Source organism: Solenopsis invicta, chromosome 3 (assembly GCF_016802725.1).
Source record: "Solenopsis invicta isolate M01_SB chromosome 3, UNIL_Sinv_3.0, whole genome shotgun sequence".
Lineage (NCBI taxonomy): Eukaryota > Metazoa > Arthropoda > Insecta > Hymenoptera > Formicidae > Solenopsis > Solenopsis invicta.
In genome coordinates this window covers 28,994,413-29,017,299 of record NC_052666.1, presented here as the reverse complement: position 1 = coordinate 29,017,299, position 22,887 = coordinate 28,994,413, and the positions used below count along the sequence as shown (strand labels likewise).

Below are 22,887 nucleotides of genomic sequence, written 5' to 3'. Positions count from 1 at the left end.
AGGTTTGCTCGCCGAACAGACGAGAGATAGTAAGCTCGATATATATACACGCATACACACACAGACACACACCTGCACACCCGCACGCGTGTCTCTGGCTCGTCGGTTACAAATGTAAACAGGTCTTGTATCTGGAGTTCGTCAACGTTAAGTGGGTTTAGCGCGTTTCTCTCCTCGGAATTCCTATATCAAGATGAGTGGAGCACACGGGAATACTGATACTCTCTAATCACGCGAGATTGGAGGAACATCTTTCCTATTCGGAAGCTGTTTCACGCAACATCTTTTGCCGTGGAGCGCGGGGACTTTGTCGCACACGTGTATGGGCGCGAAAAACGAATATGAGCGATGAACTTTGTACGAATTTCTATTTTCACGTATAGCTCGACGTAGCGTTAGTCATTCGAGGATTCTTCGCATCACGGTGAACATCGCCGTTCTTTTGCCATTTGACATTCGATTCGCTTTGACATACGTCGAATACGATTTCTTCGAATAAATGACGGCCCAGTCGAATTCTCCTCGACATCGCGAGTTGATCATTGATTTTTCTATCTCCCCGGTCCGGGCCGTCGCGCGAAACTCGTCGAGATAATTGGCATTCTGTTTCGACGAATCAGAGACTCGTTACGCTTCACACGCCAGCATCACACGGAAAAAAAAGAAAAAACAAAACGATATTTGTTCACATACATCGCATATCCCTCTCCCTACCTCGCTATTCGAACATCATGCGCTCGTGATCATTAAACTGAACCCCGGGGTTAAATGCATTCATCGCACAAGGCATTGTGAGAAGAGTCGGTCGTTCAATTTTAGGCCCTGCAAGAATCCATCCTTTCTGTCGTCTTTCTTCGTCTTCTTTTTCCGCTTCTCTGTTTCTCTCTCTCTCTCTCTCTCTCTCTCTCTCTCTGTCTGTCTTCTTCTTCTCTGTCTCCTTTATTTCTTTCATTCTGTATCACGTTTTCATAAATACGGGCACGTACGGCATCACTTATTCCGACAAATATTTGTCGACTGAATGAGCACACCGCTGCGCTTAGGAATAAATCCTGAGGGATGGGAGGGAAATTCGCGTGGGAAATAATGTGGCTGTTAGAGTTTCCATTGTGCGAGCGAACATATCAGAGAGACGGTAACAGCGGCGAGAGACGAGAACCGAGGGAGATCGTAACCCGTTCTCCGTAAAGAGCGCGCACGAAGAAGCCGCGCACTGTTTGTGCGCGTCGTCTAGGCGAAACAAAATTTGACACGCGAGGCTACTCATCGGTAACGGAAATCGAACGAGTCGCCGAGCAAGCTGACTCTGGCGGTATTTGGCCCAGAAATCTCGTGGAACCCTCTGTGACCTAAACAAAACTTTGGAAAATACACGACGTCTGGGCGGCGGCGACCGGATCGAAGTTAAAAATCCCGAAGGGAGAGCTTCACCGGTGTGATCGAGGAAATTAGTAGAGCAAATTTGTTCGAAGACGTGATGTGAAAACTTCCAACTTTAATTGAATTTTCTCTCTCCCGGCTATATTTTATCCGTTCTTCTTATTTTATTCGCTCAGCAATAATGTATCGCATTATGCGACTATCCCGCGATCTATTTTTGACGCGTTCACGATCGAATTAATCATACAATTGCCTTCGTCGTAATAACGTCGTCATGTAAAAAGAAAAAGAACGAGAGAGAGCGAAATAAACTTTTAATAGCAATCGATAAATATTACGTCGCTTTTTTCTCGGATACGAGCGTATTAAAGAAGAGGTAAAAGTCACTGCAATAACAACACGGTCCATAGAGGGTTTCGCGAGAGCGTTATTTTCGCGACACATCCCACTATCCCATTGCCATCAGGACGTTTGCCGGAACAACAGCGACGATACGTTATACTTTCTTACTTATTAGAACGACCCGTTTCGCAAGGGGGATCGAGAGAGACTCCGACTCGACCAATTAGCCTTTTGTCGTCTCGCGCGATAATCGAGTTGTATTGTACTTCTCCGTTCGTGTAAGTGCGTCTGCACTTTAGACACGTTTAAATATCTCGTGCGATTTCCCAGGGGGGAATTGGGGAGGGGTGGAGAGGGGATAAGAGGGGACAGAAACAAATCACCCTTTCCGCGTTAATTACGGACGGGAGAAAAAGGAGCACTCGTTTCGTCGGAGCGGCCGGCTTAAACGGCAAACATATCGCCCTGGCGCGTAACTCGAGAATTTCGCTCGAAGAGAAAGGTAGTAGAGATAGCGATGACTGTCGTTTGTTAAAGGTAAGAGCCAGGGAAAAATTACGAGCCAGCTGTTACGCGCGCAACAGCTTCCGGTGTTGTTGCCAGGAATATCGGAGGCTGGGCAGCCTCTATCTCGTACGGCTGGGATCTCTTTCGACGTATAAATTCGAGGGCTGCATCGCGGCCGGGTTATTCTCCCCCTTTTTCTTCTCTTTTTTTGAATTATATATATATATATATATATATATATATATATATAGAACACTTTGATGATTTTTTGGATGCGCTTGCATTTGTCATTGTGTAGCATAAAATTGAAATATTGACTGTGTGCTAGATCTTATACGCCAGGATTATGTATGAAACTTCCCCCCCCCCCCTTTCGACGTGTTGTCGCTGTGTTATTATTGGTATTATAATTTTACGTTATCATCGTGGGTGCACTCGATGATACGATATGATACGCACACACCCTCGGCTACGACGAGTATCTCCACGTATGATGACGTAATGAAAGTGTTATTTTTATTAAAAGATGTTTAATGGGTTGCAAAGGAATGTCTACAATTTCTTTAATAATGATCGCATATATTTCTTTCGTTTCGCGCGACGTACGGGACGTATTCGAGCTGTATTGTTGACTTAGAAAGGCAGTTTAGGTCTCTCTACGAAGATGTTGCTGCAAGAACACGTTGCGACCGGCGGCGTACCCGTATAATTCCAATCCTCCACTTTAATCAGATCGAGTATGAAAAACTCTCTCCGCTAATGGCAATTTCTTCTGTCGGCGTTCTGTCGTAGAGTTTTACACAAAGTGCATACTATTCGAAAGAGCAACTCGATTTCCCCGTTCGAGATATTCCGACGCTGCACGAATAGACGAATCTCCATAAAGTCGTTTATGCGCGCAAGATATTTTTCATACGGATACAAAAGCGACAATCGCTTTTATCTCGAGAGCGAAAATCGCGAGCGCATGTCGCAATCGCGGTAGAGTGTTGCACACGATACCTGTCCCAGGAAAGCTCGCCGATATTACACGAAAAGGATAAGTACCTTGAAGTACAAACGGGCATCCACGCAAACGTGTTTAGCGTATTTTATTTCTTTGTGAGTGATGTATTACTAGAGGAAAAAAAAGAAAGAAAAACGACGCGTTGTGTTAAAAAAAAAAAAGTAAAAGGCACGAACGAAAGCTCGAAAAGAGGGTGACCGGTGAATCCTCGTTTGGCGGCATGTTCCTCCATTTTTCAGAAACTTTCCGCCGATATTAGATGCGTGCGAATACGGCCGAGTCGCTAAAAAAAAAGTTAACGACGGAACGAAACCACGTGCTATCGGACGAGTTTACAAGCGGAGGAGCGGAGAATAGCGAAACACACGCGAGTGTGAGCGCTCGCACACTTTTAAAGTGAAAATACCGCAAGCCGACGGGGAAAAGAAGTTAGAACGAGAAATAAAAAAAAGAAGAGAAGGGCCATCGAAACTTTTTTCACGTTAAAAAACAGCGAAATTGCACTGTGTACCGAGAGCGGAGGATGAACGAAAAATTGGCGGTCGGTAGGTCGAAGGAGACAAGGAGGAAGAAAGGAAAGGAAAAGAAAAAGAAATATGTACTTGCGAAAGCACTTCCCTTTTATCCCCCTTCTGAAATTAGGAAACAGGGCACAGGACTACCTCGCACGCTGCCGCAGGAACGGATCTCGCTGGCGACAGCTGGGAAACACAAATGCACCGTGAGCGAAACTGCATGCGTTCTCTTTTACCGCTAACAGATTGCGCAATAGTGCCCGAGACATTTCTGGCATTTGATCTGATTACATCTGGTAGGTCCTCGGTGTTCGCTTTTGCATGGCCCTTGACTCTCCCACCGCCCCATCTCCTTGGCTGCGCCAGTGTTATTCGGAGCATTTGACGACAGATCGGCTATTGATGTCCTGTCGATGCTTGTACGCTCTTGAGTCGCATGTGATCGCTTTACTGCGGAAAAGCGTCCCCGGATGCGTTTCAATAATTCATCCAATCAGGATTTCGTCTTCCCGAGACGCTCTTCCCACCGCTCTGCGCGATATAACATCTCTTCTCCGGTTCTCTTCTGTTCTGTATTTCTCGACACAACACATCACCAGATGATAGGTATTCGTCACGGATTGACGCGTGTTGCACGTCGCCTCGGGTGCGACTCGATAAAATGACATCCCTTTACCTAGACGTATCAGTTCGATCCGTGACGAGTTAACTTGTCGACGTGCGCGATTACGCCAAGGGAGATTAATACCACAGATGTGGATGAACGAATCACAAATGTTATTGATCTCGTCGATCCTTGGATTAAAATCACGCGACTTTGTTAAAAAAATTTAATCAAATTGTCCTGCCTCAATTAATTATTGTACCTTGCTGTAATCCGTTTATTCGTTGTGCGATAATATATGTGATATGTGGTACCAGATCGCTAGTGTTTTTCGAAATTTTTGAAAAGAGAACGATGCTCTGTCAATTGGCGAAACAATGTCAAAATATATTCGACCTGTGAGAATACAGCTCTTTAACATAATAATTGCAATCCATATCTGTGTATCGACAATCGCTTCTTTTTTTTTATGGTAAGAATATTTGACGACCAGTTTGGCGCTGCACGTCACAAAGTGGCGTTACAGATAAAACGAAATTTTCTTTGTTACACGTTGAGATGTGTGAATAATCATTTTTTTATAGGTACAAGATTTTTCTCGAATATACATGTATATACATATACATGTGTGTGTGTGTGTGTGTGTGTGTGTGTGTGTGTGTGTGTTTTGTGTGTGCGTGCGTGCGTGCATGCATGCGTGTGTGTGTATATGCATGTATATAGAGGAAAGGAAAAGATTACATCTTACATATTACAAATAAGTTCTTTCATTCTTCAAGTTTCTTTGTAGTCTTATTAGAGATCCTCCATTGCGTTGAAGTATCACGGATACCGGAACTCGTTTCTGAGAACGATAATCATTGAATTAAAAATACAATTGTAATTTATAATTGCAACTCCTCATCAAGTGCGTAGCTATATCGTTTGCGCGAAGCTATTCTCTTCATTCTTCACAAAAAAGATTGCACTGCCATAATAAATACTGTCCGATTCGAGATGGATTTAGGCTTCTGTTGCTCTTTATTCTTTATGTTACGCACGTTCTCCTTTACTTTTCTTACTTTGAAACTTAATAATTGGAAAGACTATCGTTCACTAAGAAGAGAAAAGGAATAACTCGTTACATCACTCAATGCCGCTAATAACGCGCGACGCTATTTAATCGCAATTATTCTTCTTCTCTCCAGGAATACTCCGTACAATTAACATTTCGGGAACAATGGTTGGATGAGAGATTACGGTTTAATGACTTCGGAGGTACGTAAAGCTCACAATAACATTTTATAACTCGTTTTTACAGTTTGTATTTTTCACTGCTTTTGATATCGATGTTTCAACGCCGATAAAAAGTCACAATCCGATAAAATAGGAACGGTAATGTAGCAGTCATGCAAAACGTACAGTACGGTACCGCTGTATATGAGAATAACAGTTTTTAAAGGTGGAATGTATTTCCTGTTAGGTTGCAGTGTGCGGAAAAATCAAAAAGTCCGATTAAAGCTCATCCTTCTTTTATTTTCGATAAATGTCAGAGTATCTTTGCGCGGTAATATCACACAAACCATGCGATATCCATGCGGTCAACGCGAGAAGTTTGGACGCACAAAGGGCATTTATACGTGTATCTTTCTTTCTTTTTTTTTTTTTTTTCGTTTTATATTGCAATTATATCGCGTTGCAAAGGGTGAGTCGTAACATTTTATTCTCGCGCGCTGGTCGTTACGCAAATTTAATAGCAGCTATTTTTATCTCCCTTTCGCAAATTGCCGCTCGTATCCGCGCTTTCTGCTTACTGAATGAGCGCTAACGAGAGCGATACCATATTCGTTAATGTAACGTCGATTTTTCACCCGCTGTTCGTTGAACGTTGCAGGTCGACTTAAATATTTAACTCTGACGGAAGCTAATCGCGTCTGGATGCCGGATCTGTTCTTTTCGAACGAGAAGGAGGGTCACTTTCACAACATCATTATGCCCAACGTATACATACGAATTTTCCCGAATGGCTCGGTTCTTTACAGCATACGGTGAGTATACCGGCGTTACGAGTATAATTAGCTTCTGACGAACGCAAAGTCAGCTTAATCAGCGGAATTGCCAGACTTTTTTTTTACGAAGGATCGTTGAGGCGTCTCTTTTTTTCCTTCGTTTTTCTGCGACTGCGAACTTCGCTCGGGAGAGACGTTTTATGTTGGTCGATATTAAAATTGCGCAACCTCGGCGTAGAGACGGCGGGAGCATATTAACTATCGCGCTTGCGTTTCTCTCTCGTAATAATCAAACGTCGCAAAATTCGCTTCGCTAATGTACACACCGCGGATCTAGTCTGTGTACCGTGCGGGATGACCAAACACGCGCGCGTTCGTTACACTGCGAATTGGATTCTTACTTCCACTCGTATTATATAAACCAACGTTGTTTTTCTTCCCCTGGTGCAGGATATCCTTGACGCTCTCGTGTCCCATGAATTTGAAACTGTATCCCCTGGATCGACAAATTTGCTCACTTCGTATGGCCAGTTGTAAGTAATTACGGCGACTCGGAAAACTCGGTTTTCCATCCTGTATAACTCGAGATTGACTCTGCAATAAATATTTTTCATTAAACGTTAATAAGAATAATTACACGTCCAGTAATAATCATTGGTCTGTTCCGACAGACGGATGGACGACGGACGACTTGGTCTTTCTCTGGAAGGAAGGCGATCCCGTTCAAGTGGTCAAGAATTTACATCTACCCAGATTCACCCTCGAGAAATTTCTCACGGACTACTGCAATAGCAAGACAAACACCGGTAAGTGGAGACTTGCGTCTAGAAATAAAACCTGAATAAACTCATACAATCTACCCGATTCTGATCCGATAAAATAAAAAAAAATAAAAAAAAACAGGAGAGTACAGTTGCTTGAAAGTGGACCTGCTGTTCAAGAGGGAATTCAGTTACTATCTTATTCAAATCTACATCCCGTGCTGCATGCTCGTTATCGTGTCCTGGGTGTCTTTCTGGCTGGATCAGAGCGCCGTGCCTGCTCGGGTGTCACTAGGTATAAATTATTATCCAAATGCCAAGTTTTAACGTTTGAATTTATATTTTTAAATCTGTCTTAAATTAAAAGTGAATTAACCATTAATGATCTTATAAAAGAAGACAAATTTGATTACTTTTACGGACGCTCCTTTGCTCCGCTTGTGTATTTTTCAACAACGTTTATCGATTCTCCTCGTAATCACGAGATTCTACAAAGTTTTCTCTCGTCCAGGCGTTACGACACTACTGACGATGGCCACGCAAACATCGGGGATAAACGCCTCACTGCCACCAGTCTCCTACACGAAGGCTATCGACGTCTGGACGGGGGTGTGCTTGACTTTTGTGTTTGGCGCGCTACTCGAATTCGCACTGGTTAACTACGCGTCGCGAAGCGACATGCACAGCGACAACATAAAGAAGCAGTTTCCGACGAGCGAGATGGAACATTCGTCGTCGATCGATCCATCCTCGGAACTGCTCGAGCCGGATGGATCTGCCAATTTCGCCATGGTCAGCATACTAAGAAATGATGTTCCCCGAGCGTTTTGTTCGATATTACATTTGACATGGTCATTTGTTGCAAGGAATTGAACGTTTCAAGTAGTCTTTATGTATTAAAAGAAGAGTTGATGATTTTTCTAAATACATTATAGATTTAGTCTTTTATTCGGCAAAATAAGGAATGAATCGAGATTCTTTCGATTAGAATTAGAATAATAGAAATTGTTGAAATTAAAGAGCACAGAAACCAAAAAAAGTGTGCGAAAAACTAACGGATCAATGTCACACGAATTCTTTCAGAAGCCTCTGGTCCGACACCCGGAGGATTCCATGTCGATGGATAAATTGCAGCAGTGCGAAATACATATGCAACCACGGAAAAAAAACTGCTGCAGGTCGTGGCTGTCCAAGTTCCCGACGAGGTCCAAGCGCATCGACGTCATTTCACGGATCTTCTTCCCAATCGTATTCGCTTTCTTCAACCTCGCGTACTGGTCCACGTACCTGTTTCGAGAGGAGGAGGGGGACGAATAAATCTCGAGGAGGAGGCGCTCGGATCAACAAGGGAAGTGGCTCGCGGCCATCCTCAGCAACAACAGTTTCAACAGACACGACCGCCACAGCAACGTTCACGTCCTCGTCAACGACAATTGTACCATCATCCTCAGAATCGTCATCATCATCATTCTCAGAATCATCATCACAATTCCCATCATAATCATTTTTATCAACAACAGCAGATCGGCGGTAATCCGACGATAACGCAGCATCATTCGCTGCCGCGTACATACCAGCAGGACCAGCAGCAACAGCAACAGCATCATCATCATCATCACCACCATCACCATCATCAGTTGCATCGTCATCAGCGTTATCATCCGAATCGTTCGCCGTCGCCGTCTTTCTCGCTATTGAACGACGAAGACTGCGTCGCCGGCCGGTGCTCGCCGATGAGGGCACCGCGACATCACTCGCGCAGGAGCTCGGCGAGATCGTCGCCGTCGCCGTCGCGATGGCCTTCGCCGGCCTCCTCCGCGTCGCCCTTGGGCACGCCGTCGCGCACCTTGTCGCGCGCCGCGACGCCCTCGCCGCCGATCGCGGCACCGACTTCGTCCGCGGTACCGCCGCCCACGTTAGCGACGATGCCGTCGCAAGCGCTCGGTTGGTCGGAGCTGCTGCGGAAAGTATTCACCTGTCGTGCCCACGGTAGCGCGAGGATCGACATCATCGCCCGCGTTTCCTTCCCCCTCGCGTTCGTTTTTTTCAACTTTGCCTACTGGTCTACTTATCTGTTAAGCGGCGATGACAACATGGGCATAAAGAATTAAGTGAAGAGGAAGAAAAAAAAATGTGCACTGAGACAAAATCATACGTGTGCGAAGCCAAGCCGAGTGCGATCCGTCAAATCACAGAAATCCTTGAACAAACATCAAGGCAAAGCTTTATACAAGCTTTGATCGTAAGATAATCCGTTAACACCAGTGATATAAATTAGATCGCATTTGCTCGACGAGGCTCCGATCGGAGGCAATTCGACGAGGAGATTCCTTCACTGCCCGCGCCTGAAACGGATATATTCCAGGACAAGGATCACTTAAAGCGTAACGAGGATGTTAGCGATGTTCGCTAAACATTGCGACGGTCAAAATGATGAGGACGATGAAATATAACATCTTAGCTGCATTTCACACACACACGCACACACACACGCGCACGCACGCACACACCCACACACACGCGCACACACACACACACACACACACGTACATAGACACACACGTATGCATGCACATCGTACCTCATAAGCTCGGAAGACCGCGTGCCACAGACTGAAATGAAAGCGTAGTGGGCCCTGTATAGCCACGGCCTGTTAACAATTAAAGAAAAAAAAGCGTAAAGTTTATAAGTATAAATATATCTACGTTGCGCGAGATCGCGCGTCGTCGGACCGCGGACGCGTTCGTCGTTGCGAAATTAACGTCGGACAGTTCGCCGGATCCAGTAAATATTATCGTGAAGTGAGGTTAACGGTGAGATAACTCGCGGCGACGTCGAGACAACGTAGTTCGTTTCGATTTCCACGTAGGATGACAAGCGCACGAGAATAAGCTGCGCCTTGTTATTTCAAGAAGACGAAATGACCGACATTGGCTCGCGGTGTCGCGCCATTATCCCTTTTCAAGGCTGCATCAGATGTATGTACACGAAGCAGCGGAACGTTTGACGCTGGAAAATGAATATTGAAAGCTATATATCTAGAAAGGTGTTGAACGTTCCGATGATCTTCCGGGTGTACAGGACAGCCTGTTGATGAGCTGGCGGGTTTATCAATTCTAGCGGTACCAAGCCATGAGGATTGCACTTTCGAAAACCCGTATTTGAATTGTCATTTTTTATTTATCTCATATAGTTTGAAAAGAAATGTATCAGGAAATAGTCGTCGCAAAAAGTGAAATTTCAAAGGCAAGGGTTCTACTTTAATCATGTCGGTGGATTTCAGAGCACATTCCCCTGTTCTTCCACCGATGTCTTGGTATCGCTAGGCTCAATTCTTATCCGGGCAGTCTTTCTTTTCGTGAGAAAAAAAACGAGACAACGCTCGCAAAAGTGATTATTTAAAGTTATCGGTAAAGATTTTAAGCTTTTTAAACGAATTTGTGAAAGAAACGTTGAGTGATGGAAGATAAGTCCAGTTTTCTTTCCTCGCGAAAATAATCTGGAGCCCGGATGAAGATTGACACAGAGTGCGAGCCAACGGCGGTCGCGGGCTCGCGATACAAAGTATCGGCAAAGCGGTCGCGTCGCGCGCATACCGCGTACAACGTATTTCCTGTTTCCGCTGCCCCGAATCGGCGTTCGCCCGGGTAAGGACTCCCGGCGACGCGACACGGGGCTCTCCCACGTATATTGCTCAGAAGAGATCGGCGACGCCGCGCCTGGAAATCTATACCCGTCGACCTGTCCGTCGAGAAGCTGCGGTGTCGTCGACCTCGCGGATGGAACGAGGAGACGACGAAGACACGCAGAACGTGCTCATAGAGAAAGAAAAAGAGAAAAACAAAAAAAAGAGAAAAGAACAAAAAAGAGAAAGCAGTGCGGACGATTGTATTTTTTGAAACACGCCGGAAGACGCTACCTTCAAACGAGAGACAACATAGCGCGTTTGCTGGCGTCGACGACGGCAAAACTCGAGAACACATCCCACCCTATACGTGTGGTACATAGCGAAGAGTGAGAAGTGCGCGATCAAGGCAAATGACACGTTGCGCCGTCAATTTCGAATCTGAGAAATCATTCGGAGGGTACTTTCGGCATCCGACGAATGATTCGCGAAGGGATGAGTTTCGTCGTTGCGCGACGTGTCCGATCGCACCACCCGTTCTTCCCCGTTCGTCGTCGTATCTTCCTTTTACTTCGTGCAACCGATAGCGCGTGCGTAAAAAGTGAAAATCTCGCGGATCTTCGACAATCCGCCCATGACATCGACGAGTATCTCGCACCTCCGTAGGACCGCGTATTATATCTAGGGACAGACGTATATGTGGGGATAAGTCACTTCTTCTTTCTATAAAAAGGAAATTACAATTTATAAGATTATATTCTGTCGGGTCGACACGCTAAACTGATTGATAAATCGATTTCGTTGTTTCGATGCGACATTCGCTTTTATAGATAGCGAAAAGTGAATATATCTCCGGGTACAACAAGCCCTTCTTGGTTCCGCGAAGCGCGGTAGATTCGGAACGCGTTCTCGTGAAAAATTAATTGTCGTAAATGCAGAAATAAATGTCATTCACGGTGACAGTTTTTTTTATAACAAATTGCACCTTTCGAAAATATTACCGTAAAGGTATAGAGAAAGAGTAGAGGGGCTGGCGAGGATTTCAGTTTATGTTTACGTCACAGTCACGAGATTATCGTTTAGGCAGGCTTGTCTAAATCCCGGGAGAATGAAAAAACCGCGTCATTACTTTTGCTGACGAAAAAAAAATTTTTTTTTTATTCGGACGATTCCGGCAATCGGGATACATCTGCACCTACACCTGTTTCTCTTCAACCCCCTTTCGGGGAGGAGACTACTCTCCCACCATAGAGCAATAGTACACCTCGTAGTGCCGAGCGATATCGATTACCATTTTCCTGGGAATTCAACATTGAATATTGGTGAAATCGGACAAATGCACATTGTAATCTCTCGACCCGTGACTCATCATCAAATTCTCCATCTCTCACTTCGCGCAATCCCGACGCGAATAGAGGACCGACACATTTGCGTAGATTCGGATGTATACATAGAATCGGGAACGATTCACCGGTTGCGTGTCTATGCGTAAGGTATCCGAACCAATATCGTAATCCAAGTTAGATGAGCAAGAATCGATACGATATTATCACAAACGTAATGTTAGCAATAATAGGAAGGAACATCTAATCTTCATTATTTATGCCGACTGTTTCAAGCATTCTTGTATAGAGTAATCGGATCGTAGACGTATAATAGAGACGGATAGGACAAATTCTTCATTTCTCATTTTCCTGTTAAACCATTTCGTATTCTACTTCGTGCCTATCTGTATCGTGTCTACATGTGTGTGTGTGTGTGTGTGTGTGTGTCTGTGTGTGGTTTGGATATAGTACGCGTGGACACGTGGTTTCTGCGTAAACACCCGGTATTATCGGCTTCCGCGCGAAGCTCCCGGGGACGGGCGCGACTCCGTGTATATTTAAGGATGTCTCTCCGTATGTGTCTACGTGAGAGATTTAAAGGGACACAAAGCCAGTATTTGCGAAACGATTGCACGTAGAGATCGGCGATAAATCGCGCATTTATCCTGCGCTTCGTCGCTGTACATAGAATAAATCGCGAAGAGAATGTGTTAAACGAGCGTACTCTCGACAGCGTACCGGCGCTCAGGTGTCTGATAGCGAAAGTTCATCCGATGCTCGGCATTGCACGGTCCGAATTAACAGAATTAAATAGCTGCGAAATTTTGCAGGGTCATCAAGGATCGTTAAGATAGGGTAATCCGCGTGAAACTCTTCGCACCATTCTTGAGAAGAGAAAATCCAAACCATTTCGATGACAAGCGCGTCGTGTTCCGAAGTATTTCGACTTCATTTCCACGTGAGAAGTCACGAGAGAAGATTTATATCGATCGAGAGATTATATCGTTTTGCACGTAAAATCATAGGATCTCTTGACACATCGCAATCCGTACAGAGCAACCATAACGAGCGAGGAGCTTTCTTTCTCCACGTAACACGAGCAATTCAAGAAGAAAGAAGGCTTTCGGAGAAACATCTTTCTCCGAGAGACATCTTTCTTTCTTCTTGAGTTGTTCGTATTGCGCGGCTTATGTTAAAACGAGGAATTGGACTCGATTTGCATATTTGATTTGCGATCGAAGACTGCTTCCAATGCGTTGCCTCGTTTGCCGATTCCCCTTCTCGAGAAGCCGCTGCTCCTTGGATCTTGAAGACGAGGCTTCCGACTACCTTAGCGGCTGCGGAAAATTGACTGACATTTAATTATAGATTTCATCGAATCTGCTGCACGCACGCGCAAGCACACGTGTGTCACCGACAGATGCGTATCCTCCTCAGTTCCAGTGTTATATCGCTGAAGAAAAAAAAAGAGATGAAAGAAATTCCCGGAGTAGAGTATCGGCAGTACATACATAGCGTTTGCGTCTACTGAGGAGAATACGCGCGGTGACCGGAAGTTAAGGACGACCGTGTAAAATTTTCATCCTCACCTTCACACTTGTCACCTGCTTGCTTGGTGTCACTTCGGTCCAGGCGAGATCGATTCGCACACCGAGAACACACATAATGTCTCACCATGGACACATACATACAAACTTATACATGAATATATGATCCTCGCACGCACACAAAGTACGATCTTGTTGTATCGCGGACATAATTATAAGCGCGCCATAGAGCTCTCTCTCCCACGTCCGAAGACACACCTAAAAGGGTTTTAATGTTATTGTTATATGCGTACGTTGTAATATATGTGAACGAAGCATGCTGAGCCCTGTAAAAAAAAAGAAAAAAAAATAAATCCCTCCTTTACTCCCCAACTCATGCGAGGAGCTTGTTACACGCGTGTGCGCACACGTACAAATATCCGTGTATCACGTGTCCCACGAGGAAATCGCGTTATCCGCGGCACATTACATCGCCGAGGATACAGCCCGATGAGAAAATCGCACTTCGGCGTTAACATTACAATTAGAACATCAGTAGGGTGTATCGTTTTCTTGTAATCACGAACGGACGGCGAGCGGATCCACTCGCGGCCTCTACCAGAAGTACGGTGCAATACACGAATCGTTTAACATTCTGAAATTGACAGACACAGCAAATTGTTACGCCGAATTATAATAAATTTATTGAAACGCACGATGGCCAATAGAATATCCTAGAAACTTATTGTGTCTTTTAATCGATTCAAAGATGCAACCCGAAGTTTCGATCGAGGCTGCGGAGAGGACCTCCTCGCCGTAATCGCGATCCAGTCGTTCGACGTCGATCACCTCCCTCCTCGTTTCTTAAGTAATCCCTTAAAAAAAAAAATAAAAAAACCGCGCTCGTTCCGGATAAGTACGCTCGACGAGCGGATATTGTACGTTGTCCACAATAATCGTAAAGATTGTATCCTCCCCAGGCGAAAACGACGGAACAATCGATTCTCGAGTGAGCACGCGCCTCGAGAGAATGCATGTAAGATAAAAGATATTGCATGTTTGTGATTCGTAAGTGCATTTAAGCGCACGATATTCCAAGATGTGTAACATAATAAATTTGTATCGTGGCACATAGTCCGATAAAAAAAAGAAAGAATCTTCCCACGTGAACTTATTAGATCGTCAATTACACACCGGTATACATCTTACATATTAGTTCAATAATAATCATTATTATCATCAAGTACCACGTGGCCGCAAAGTATCGGCCATCCGCAAAGCGAACCGAATAAGATTGACGTACCGGGTTGAGAGGCTAAACGGAATTTGGTATTCTAAAATTACCATAAGATCTTTAAGTACTACCACTGTAATTAAGATAAAAATTAAACAGAACAGGCAAAAACTGTTCTCACACGTGAGTCACTTGGTTGCCATTTTCCCATAGAAAGATTCGATTAGACAATTAACAACCATAAACTTTTATATATATTTGATTTTTTTTTTACTTATTTCTTTACTAATTCCATGGTGCGTATGATTTACGGATATTGTCGGCAAGTTTATTCACAGGTAAGTGATTATTGATGCAATATGATCGTTGGAAGAGTCGAACATAGAAGCGTGCACACAAGACGTTAGAAAGACGAATAATGTCGACATTTATGAATTTATTTATCACGTTGTTGAAATACTGTACATCGAATGTTATTATCATTTATCATAATTGCCTAAATATAGACGGACGAATTACAAATAAGCGCGCTAGACATCTATAATTTATTACGATCTACAAATATGTACTACTCGAGTACCGTTATATACTGGAAGTTTAATTCGCACATAATAATTAGATTTATACACCATTCGCTCACACAGCCTAACACCCACTCTTACTATCGGGTGAGCGATTATGAGATTAACGTGAGGATTAGCATTATAAAAACGTATAAATAGTAGTAATTTGTGCCGTAATGGATTTGCGCTATCTAATCTATAGACCGGTGTATATCGACAACATTTGAAAAAGGAAGAAATTAGATGAAGCATGAAGATGCAAAAGGAAGTAAAAGATATGACAGCACATTCTATCACTAGCAAGTACATAGTAAATCTCTGTTCGAGTAGCCTTGAGAGTGGACCCGGCTTTAAAAGTTTGCCTTACATAATATAGCGACGGTCAGCATTATTGATGAAGCTGACATTAGAAATTCGTATAAACGTGATCAGCAAACAATATTACATCGCATGTCAAAAATCTGGCAGCTAAATTCGGCGGAGTACACGTGGTGTGCATTGATACAGGTTGAAAATTGCTATACATAAGAAGTTATAAATTTATAATTATGTATTATAAACAAAGTTGTATAATTGATAATATATAATATTATATAATCAAGAAATGTGTAATTAACCATAATCAATATTTTAATTTATAATAATTGTGATGTGCTCCACCGAATTCGGCATAAAGGTATCGTTTCTCGCGAATTCGCGAATGTCTCGTTGAGTAATAGTTATAGTATAACTATAAACAGTTCGTTATAACACATCGTTTCTATCGGAGATTAAAAAAAAGGAAAAAAAATTACCTGCGTTATGCATTAACATGCATATTCTTTATCCGTCGCTGGAAGATCATCTCTCGCTACTCCAATAACTTTTGCCGATAACTTCTGGGAAGAAACGATTGCTCGTTAGTATTAGTCGCCCCACGGGATCAACAGTTCTTCGGATAGCATAGCGATTTACCGTTACGATTGCTGACGGGACTACGACTTCGCGAGTAGCTACGACTATAGCTTCGTCGACTGCCGCGGCCGTTGCGTTCTCTGCTATAGCTTCGACTTCTGCTTCGCGAGTAGCTGCGTTCTTTTCCATTACGACCGCCACCACCTCCACCGGCGACGCCTCGTGACCGCCATCGATTTCTTCCACCTATCAATGCCGGTTAAAACGATCTTTATATAGGCTTTCAACAATTGTTTTAGAATTAGAAATACCTCTGTTCCTTCCATAGCCGCCAGCTTTACTGTCGACAAGCTCCAGTAGTTTCGGATTTATCACTTGATTTGCTTCCTTGAGTACTTGTATCAGATCGTTAGCCTTGTTAGCGTTGTTAGGCGTGAAGAAGGTGTACGCCGTGCCGGTTTTCTGACGGCGCCCGGTACGACCGATACGATGGACATAATCCTCGGAACAGGAGGGGTAGTCAAAATTGATGACAAACTTGACGTCTTCAACGTCTGAAATTAAGAGTTGGCATTAGACCGGCCGGTTCTTCGTAAATTTCCAGCGTTGAGGACAGACATGGGTTAAGAAAGTAGTAGTGTCGCAAGGATTGTGAAACACCGCGAGTCGAGTATGAATGGAATATACCAGACAATATATGTCGTAGTAAATTATAACGCTTAATAACGCTCTCCGAGAAGTTGCGTTGCTCCTCTCTTTACACTGATGACAAAAAAATTTCATATATAAGAAATTCCACTAAAAAGCAATTTCTTGGTACACCATTATTTTTTTATCATTTAATAAATAATTATGTTCTACACATATTTATTTAGAGAGCGTTTAGACCATGTACACAAAAATAAGAAACAAAAACCAAACCGCTGAACCGAGAACAATCCTGATCTTTCTCTCTTAAATATAACATGCCATTCTTATGTTGTTGCAAGTATTAATCAAGAAATAAAAAGTGAAATGTGTTTAAAGTCTTTTTACACAAGACTGGCAACCAGTAATTAGAAAAAAGATCAGAATTATTTCATAACAAGTTCACATGATGATACAATAGTTAGTATGATAAAATGCGACTGATGTATGATGTAGATTATCACAAGGACTAGAAGGAAAAAGGATCAGAAAAATGCATAGTTTAAAATGGTAGGTTTGTAAATGTTACGCATTTATACACGTATACATATGTATACATGTACATAGACAGCTAATTAGCTTAATTTTGACAAACATAATCCACAAAGTAATAATTACACGAACAGTAAATAAATGTATATGTACATGTATTTTATATATACGCGTATATGAATTCATGTATGTGTGTTTTGTGTGTAGTGTATATGTACGTATGTATGTATGTCAATTAATCAAATTTGAACTATGTAATACTAAAATATTAGGCAGTGGGCGAGTGTTTCGCTAGCAACGTACGGGCAGGGCCTGGCTATTTGCGCTCGCTCCAGCTACTGCCTCCGCCACTCTGTCGCTACAGGCGCAGGGCGCAGGGCGCGCTAAGAGAGGCTCTGGCATATCTGCTATCACATGCCACCGCCTCAACGGACCAACGTTGTTGGTTGTCTGATTAGCTTGAGCGTGCCAGCGCAGGGGACTCTATTCTGGCAACAACGACCTGGCCAGCCAGCCCGGATGGCGTACAGCGCAGCGCAGTAGGACTGATATCCAGTATGTAGGTAGGTAGGTAAAGTAGTAGTAGTAGTAGTAGTAGTAGTAGTAGTAGTAGTAGTAGTAGTAGTAGTAGTAGTAGATCCCGATTTGGCCCGGACTTGGCCCTTCACACGCGATTGACGGACGGACGGACGGACGGACGGACGGACGGATAGAGGCACGGCGTCGCGGCCAGCGCAGACAATGCAAACCAGTGCACCACCGAACAAAGAGCGGCGGCGGGCACCCCCGATATGCTTTGCATTACCCAGCGTGGGCCTGCGCGCAATGTGCCTCTGCAATACAAACAAAGATCCAACCGCGTTAGCTGTATGGTTACCTCCAACCATCCTCCTGCTTTAATATGCTTTTTTTGCCCTATTCCTTTCCTACATTCTTGTTGACTTTAAACTTTTACAACGCGTTAAAATTGTAATGTCCCGCTCGTAGAAAAAGAACCTAAACTTGAATGTAATGTAAATGTTACAATCGACAGCGTTGCACACATAATACATTTAACAAATGAAATATAAATTAAACCAATTAGTTACGTAAGAAAATTTTGATAGACCAAATTTTGAAATATTTGGTTTCCGTTACTTTCTGTATTATGCGATTTTAACTTGTCTAATATTATCAACTTTATACTATATAAGATTAATTTATATATAGTATATTTCATACGGCACAAAAAATTATACTTTTAAGATTTTCTCATGATTTAAAAAATGTTCGTATGCAAACTGCTTGTACCTTTCGGCTTTTAACCGAACATTACATTGCAATCAAGACTTGTTAAACTTTCTGTCAGAATAGAGCATTGTAAAAAAAAGAGAAAAAAAATGTTCATAATATTTTGGGGAAAAATTAATACCGTGAATATTAACCAGTTCGTTTTCCGTGTTGCAGAACAAACTGATTGATAATGACATCGTTGCGTCATGAATAGTCAAAAAATTCGAATGACTTACCAAGACCGCGTGCAGCCACATCTGTAGCAACAAGGATCGGTGCTTTGCCTGTTCTGAAATCTACAAATTAAACATATGTAGAATCACGCGTGATCACATATCGTTAGAAAAATGTTTTCTAAAAAAAAAAAGTACTGATAAAAGACAGTAGATTTGCGAATACCTTGTAAAACCCAATCTCGTTCTTGCTGTGTCTTGTCGCCATGAATGCAAACCGCTGGCCAACCGTCGCGTTTCATTTTCCTTGTTATCTCGTCCACTCTACGCTTGGTTTCGATAAACACTATGGTTTTATTTTCACTCTCTGCCATTATCTCCTTCAATAGAGTACTTAATCTATAAAAATGCGACATGATAACTCTTTCATTAGCTAATTATGATTAATAATTGCTAAAGTAATAACTGAACAAGCTAGAATCAAACTCTAAATTCTCATACTTACTTAGTTTCTTTTTCATACTCTTGACACACATCAATTATTTGCAATATATTATGATTTGCTGAAAGTTGCAAAGAACCAACATTGATTTGAGCATAATCTTTAAGAAAGTCTTCGGCTAAATTTTTTACTTCCTTAGGCCAGGTGGCTGACCACATCAACGTCTGCCTATCCGGTCTAATTTGTTCTATAATCTTTCTGATTTGCGGTTCAAATCCCATGTCCAACATTCGATCAGCTTCGTCTAATACCAAATATGTACATCTTTTCAGATTCGTCTTTCCGGACTCGAGAAAATCCAATAATCTACCGGGTGTAGCGATGACTATTTCTACACCGCCGTCCAGATCTCTAGCTTGAGCGCCTTTCGGCGCTCCACCATACAGGCAAGTATTTCTGATGGCCGACGAATGTCCAAAATCATCAGCGACCTGTTGAATCTGTTGGGCGAGCTCTCGCGTAGGCGCCAATACTAATGCGATAGGTCCATCCTTGCGGCTCAATTTTGGCTGGCTATTGATGTGAATCAAAGCAGGCAGTATATAAGACAATGTTTTTCCAGAGCCTGTGGATGCAATGCCCACCATATCCCGTCCGCTTAACGCGATAGGCCATCCTTGCGCTTGAATCGATGTGGGTTCACTGAAACCTTGTCTTCTACAATGCAAAATAAAGATAGCTTAAAAAAACTCATCATAATTATAAATTACAAAACATCAAAACATGTCCTTCATAAAACCGTAATCAAATTACAGATTGAGATTGCGATTGGATTGGAATTTAGTCTACATTCCATTTCATGATGTATCATTTTGTCTTTGTAATTCTTCGAATTTAAACAAGGAAACAAATTAATATATCATGCTTGAAACAAAACTAGTCCTAAACAATTACAAGAAAGAAAACTAATAATTAGCAATTAAATCTAGATCACGTTTTGTATACAGGATGGAAAAAAAATACGGGAATGGCGAAATATCTTGAAAACTAAAGATTTTAGAAAAAAGTGTTTCAGATAAAAGTTGTAGGATATCAAAAGATCTATTTACTGACCTTATCAATTTGACCTTGGATGGTGTCGCCAAAGTCAGATCAAAATCACATTAACTTTTTTAAATGGAACACCCTATTTTTTATTCCAGAATCTAATAGCTGGTGTCAAGAGCTTTCCAAAACACTATAAATAAGTTTATTTTCGTGAAGTACTTTCCAAGTTCTGAGGCTTGGAAGTTACAGTACACTGTAACTTTTTTCACCCCCCTCCCCCCTTCCTCCGGGAAGGGGTTGTAAAATAGGCGTTTTTGGTATTACGTGATAGATTCTGTGATACCATTGTAATCTTGTAAATTTCAAGCAGAAGTTATTTTTCATTAAGTACTTTCCAAGTTAGGTTTGAAAGCTACAGTGTACTATAACTTTCAAGTCTCAGAACTCGGAAAGTACTTAACAAAAAGAAATTTATTTATAGTGTTTTGAAAAGCTCTTGACACCAGCTATTAGATTCTGGAATCAAAAATAGGATATTCCGTTTAAAAAAATTAATATGATTTCGATCTGACCTTGGTGATGCCATCTAAAGTCAAACTAATAAGATCAGTAAATAAATCTTTTGAAATCCTACAATTTTTATCTGAAACATTTTTCTAAAATGCTTAGTTTGTGAGATATTTCGCAGTTCCAGTGCTTTTTCTCTACCCGTATAATTATATACAATTAAAGATAAGACAGGCTTATATACAGTCATAGCAGGATCTTGATGCCGAAATAATATTTGTTATATATTACGCAGTCAGTCTTATTACTTTATTTACAGACCTACATGTCAATTTAATTTTGTGATATTATTTATTTTGATCCAATTTAAAAGCTGTGTTTGAAACTGAAAGTAATGGCACACAGTTTGAAAGAATTAAAAATTGTATATAAAATCACAAAAAATATAGCAAGATCCTGCTATGGCCCTGTGCCATATAGGCCTATTTCATTTTTTAAAAAACTCAATCTTAAGTTTAGTAAACGTTTGTTTTGATTAGTCAAATTACAATCTTGATCTTATGGCTCAACATTCATCACTTACTTGATCTCTCTGAGGACATAGTCTGGGAAACCCGCTTCATCAAAGTCAAAAACAGGATTCGGGATGTTCTTGCCTCTGAGAGTGATCTCTTTTTCGATCCTGTACTGTTCCACGACACGCGGATCTCGGTTCTGTACCGCATCGTGAGGAATATAAAAGTCCTTCTTGAAGGGTTCCAGCCGACTGAGGTCCCATCGCGGTTTCCTCAGATTCGCACCCGGCTGGCCGCGACTGTTGCGACTGCTGGAGGGCCTGTCGCGTCCACCGCTGCCGCCCCAGCTCCTCCTGTCGCGCGGCGACCTACTCCGTGAGCGAGTGCGAGATCTCCGTCGCCTGTCCCTGTCGCGGCTACGACTGAAATGAGTTGCATATGCATGGTTAGATGTTCAAGTTCGATTTCTAACGCGAGAAGTCAGCTGGAAAATTGAAGCGGGATTCCATTCGCGCAAACCATTCGTTTGCGCGAATCTCGCGTGCGGCCAGGATAATCGCAGCGAATATACATCGCATGAAAAATCAAAGCAATGTTTGGAAAGGAGATTCGACTTTCATGACAGAAAGGTGAAAGGCTTTCACGCAAGCGGTGTCCTATCGACGCGGAGAATAGGTAGCGCTCCGGACGACTTGTTCGCGCTCGTTTCGCGTTCACCATTACCATTGTTACTTTACCTTCTGTAGCGACCCATGCTCGCACCCTCAGTTTAAACAATCCCGTCGCAATTTGTTGTTAAATAACGCCGTTCGAGAACAAACGGCCCGCGGTGGCTCGCATCAGCTCGCATACGGAACAACGCGAAGCCAACCGAATCTGAGCAAGTGACGCAGAGAGAGAAAGAGAGAGAGAGAAACGGAGAAAGAAAAAAAGCGACGCCATTAACGCAGCAATGATGTAGATGCGCCGATGCACGGTAATTAATTAAAACCAGACATACCTCCGTGCGTGTCGAAATAAAAAAGAGAAATTCTTCGCGGAGTCATTTCTCCGATTATCTCTTGCAAAAAATGTTCTTCCTCAATTACATGATCCTCGCGCCATTTCTCGAATGTTCTGGGGGTCGATTGTAGATCGAACAATTTGTTGACGAAAATTATAAAAGTGAGCAAATTCATTAGATATTGATTAATAAAATTATTAATATTCTAGTGAATTCGTTTACTTTCGTTCGGTTTATCATATCACATATACTCCAACATGCTCCTACTCCGTCTAACGTGCTCTAATGGCTCCTGCACATACTGCTGCACACTAGACACGGAAATGCTTACCTCACGGTAACATACAATGCGGTAGCCAATTAATCACCTGCTCGAAAGTGATTGAAATCCGATGTGCAGGAGCCATAATACGTTTGCGGCAAACTGGAATGATTAGTAAAACAGTATTGGAGCATGTGAGAACAAATCTGTAATTTTC

General features: G+C 42.6%; 2 protein-coding genes across 19 annotated transcripts in view; one reads left to right on the top strand and one right to left on the bottom strand.

Moving 5' to 3' along the window:
- Positions 1 to 14,732, top strand: part of LOC105199392 (glutamate-gated chloride channel) — a 73,060-nt gene extending 58,328 nt beyond the window's left edge. For 13 of the 17 annotated variants that reach the window (XM_011166484.3, XM_039446592.1, XM_011166483.3 and 10 more), the window contains 7 exons: positions 5,542 to 5,611; positions 6,228 to 6,381; positions 6,793 to 6,875; positions 7,014 to 7,148; positions 7,246 to 7,398; positions 7,615 to 7,895; positions 8,187 to 8,420. In XM_011166484.3, coding sequence (XP_011164786.1) covers positions 5,542 to 5,611; positions 6,228 to 6,381; positions 6,793 to 6,875; positions 7,014 to 7,148; positions 7,246 to 7,398; positions 7,615 to 7,895; positions 8,187 to 8,420 — 1,110 coding nt within the window. Of the gene's footprint in view, positions 1 to 2,477; positions 3,957 to 5,541; positions 5,612 to 6,227; positions 6,382 to 6,792; positions 6,876 to 7,013; positions 7,149 to 7,245; positions 7,399 to 7,614; positions 7,896 to 8,186; positions 8,478 to 8,614 lie in introns of those variants that run through there. The other 4 variants (XM_039446593.1, XM_026133875.2, XM_011166482.3 and 1 more) reach the window with 4 other exon arrangements.
- Positions 14,733 to 15,229: 497 nt separating this feature from the next.
- LOC105199394 (probable ATP-dependent RNA helicase DDX17) lies at positions 15,230 to 22,326 on the bottom strand. 2 transcript variants are annotated; one of them, XM_026133870.2, is made up of 8 exons: positions 22,143 to 22,326; positions 21,474 to 21,827; positions 19,400 to 20,053; positions 19,121 to 19,293; positions 18,958 to 19,017; positions 16,582 to 16,824; positions 16,331 to 16,516; positions 15,230 to 16,254 (listed from the first exon to the last, which is right to left on the bottom strand). In XM_026133870.2, the coding sequence occupies exons 1-8, from the start codon at positions 22,157 to 22,159 to the stop codon at positions 16,217 to 16,219; spliced, it is 1,725 nt and encodes a 574-aa protein (XP_025989655.1). In that variant the 5' UTR covers positions 22,160 to 22,326; the 3' UTR covers positions 15,230 to 16,216. The 2 variants fall into 2 exon arrangements, with proteins under 2 accessions (XP_025989655.1, XP_025989656.1); XM_026133871.2 differs by having other exon boundaries at positions 15,230 to 16,251.
- Positions 22,327 to 22,887: the final 561 nt, after the last annotated feature.

Bases quoted from the DNA above. Each gene is read 5' to 3' on its own strand.
- LOC105199394 (XM_026133870.2), bottom strand. The intron at 20,054-21,473 runs GTAAGTGATGAA...TTTGCATTGTAG, and splicing joins TATGTCCTCAGAGAGATCAA to AAGACAAGGTTTCAGTGAAC. The intron at 16,825-18,957 runs GTAAGTCATTCG...TCTTAATTTCAG, and splicing joins TGTGGCTGCACGCGGTCTTG to ACGTTGAAGACGTCAAGTTT.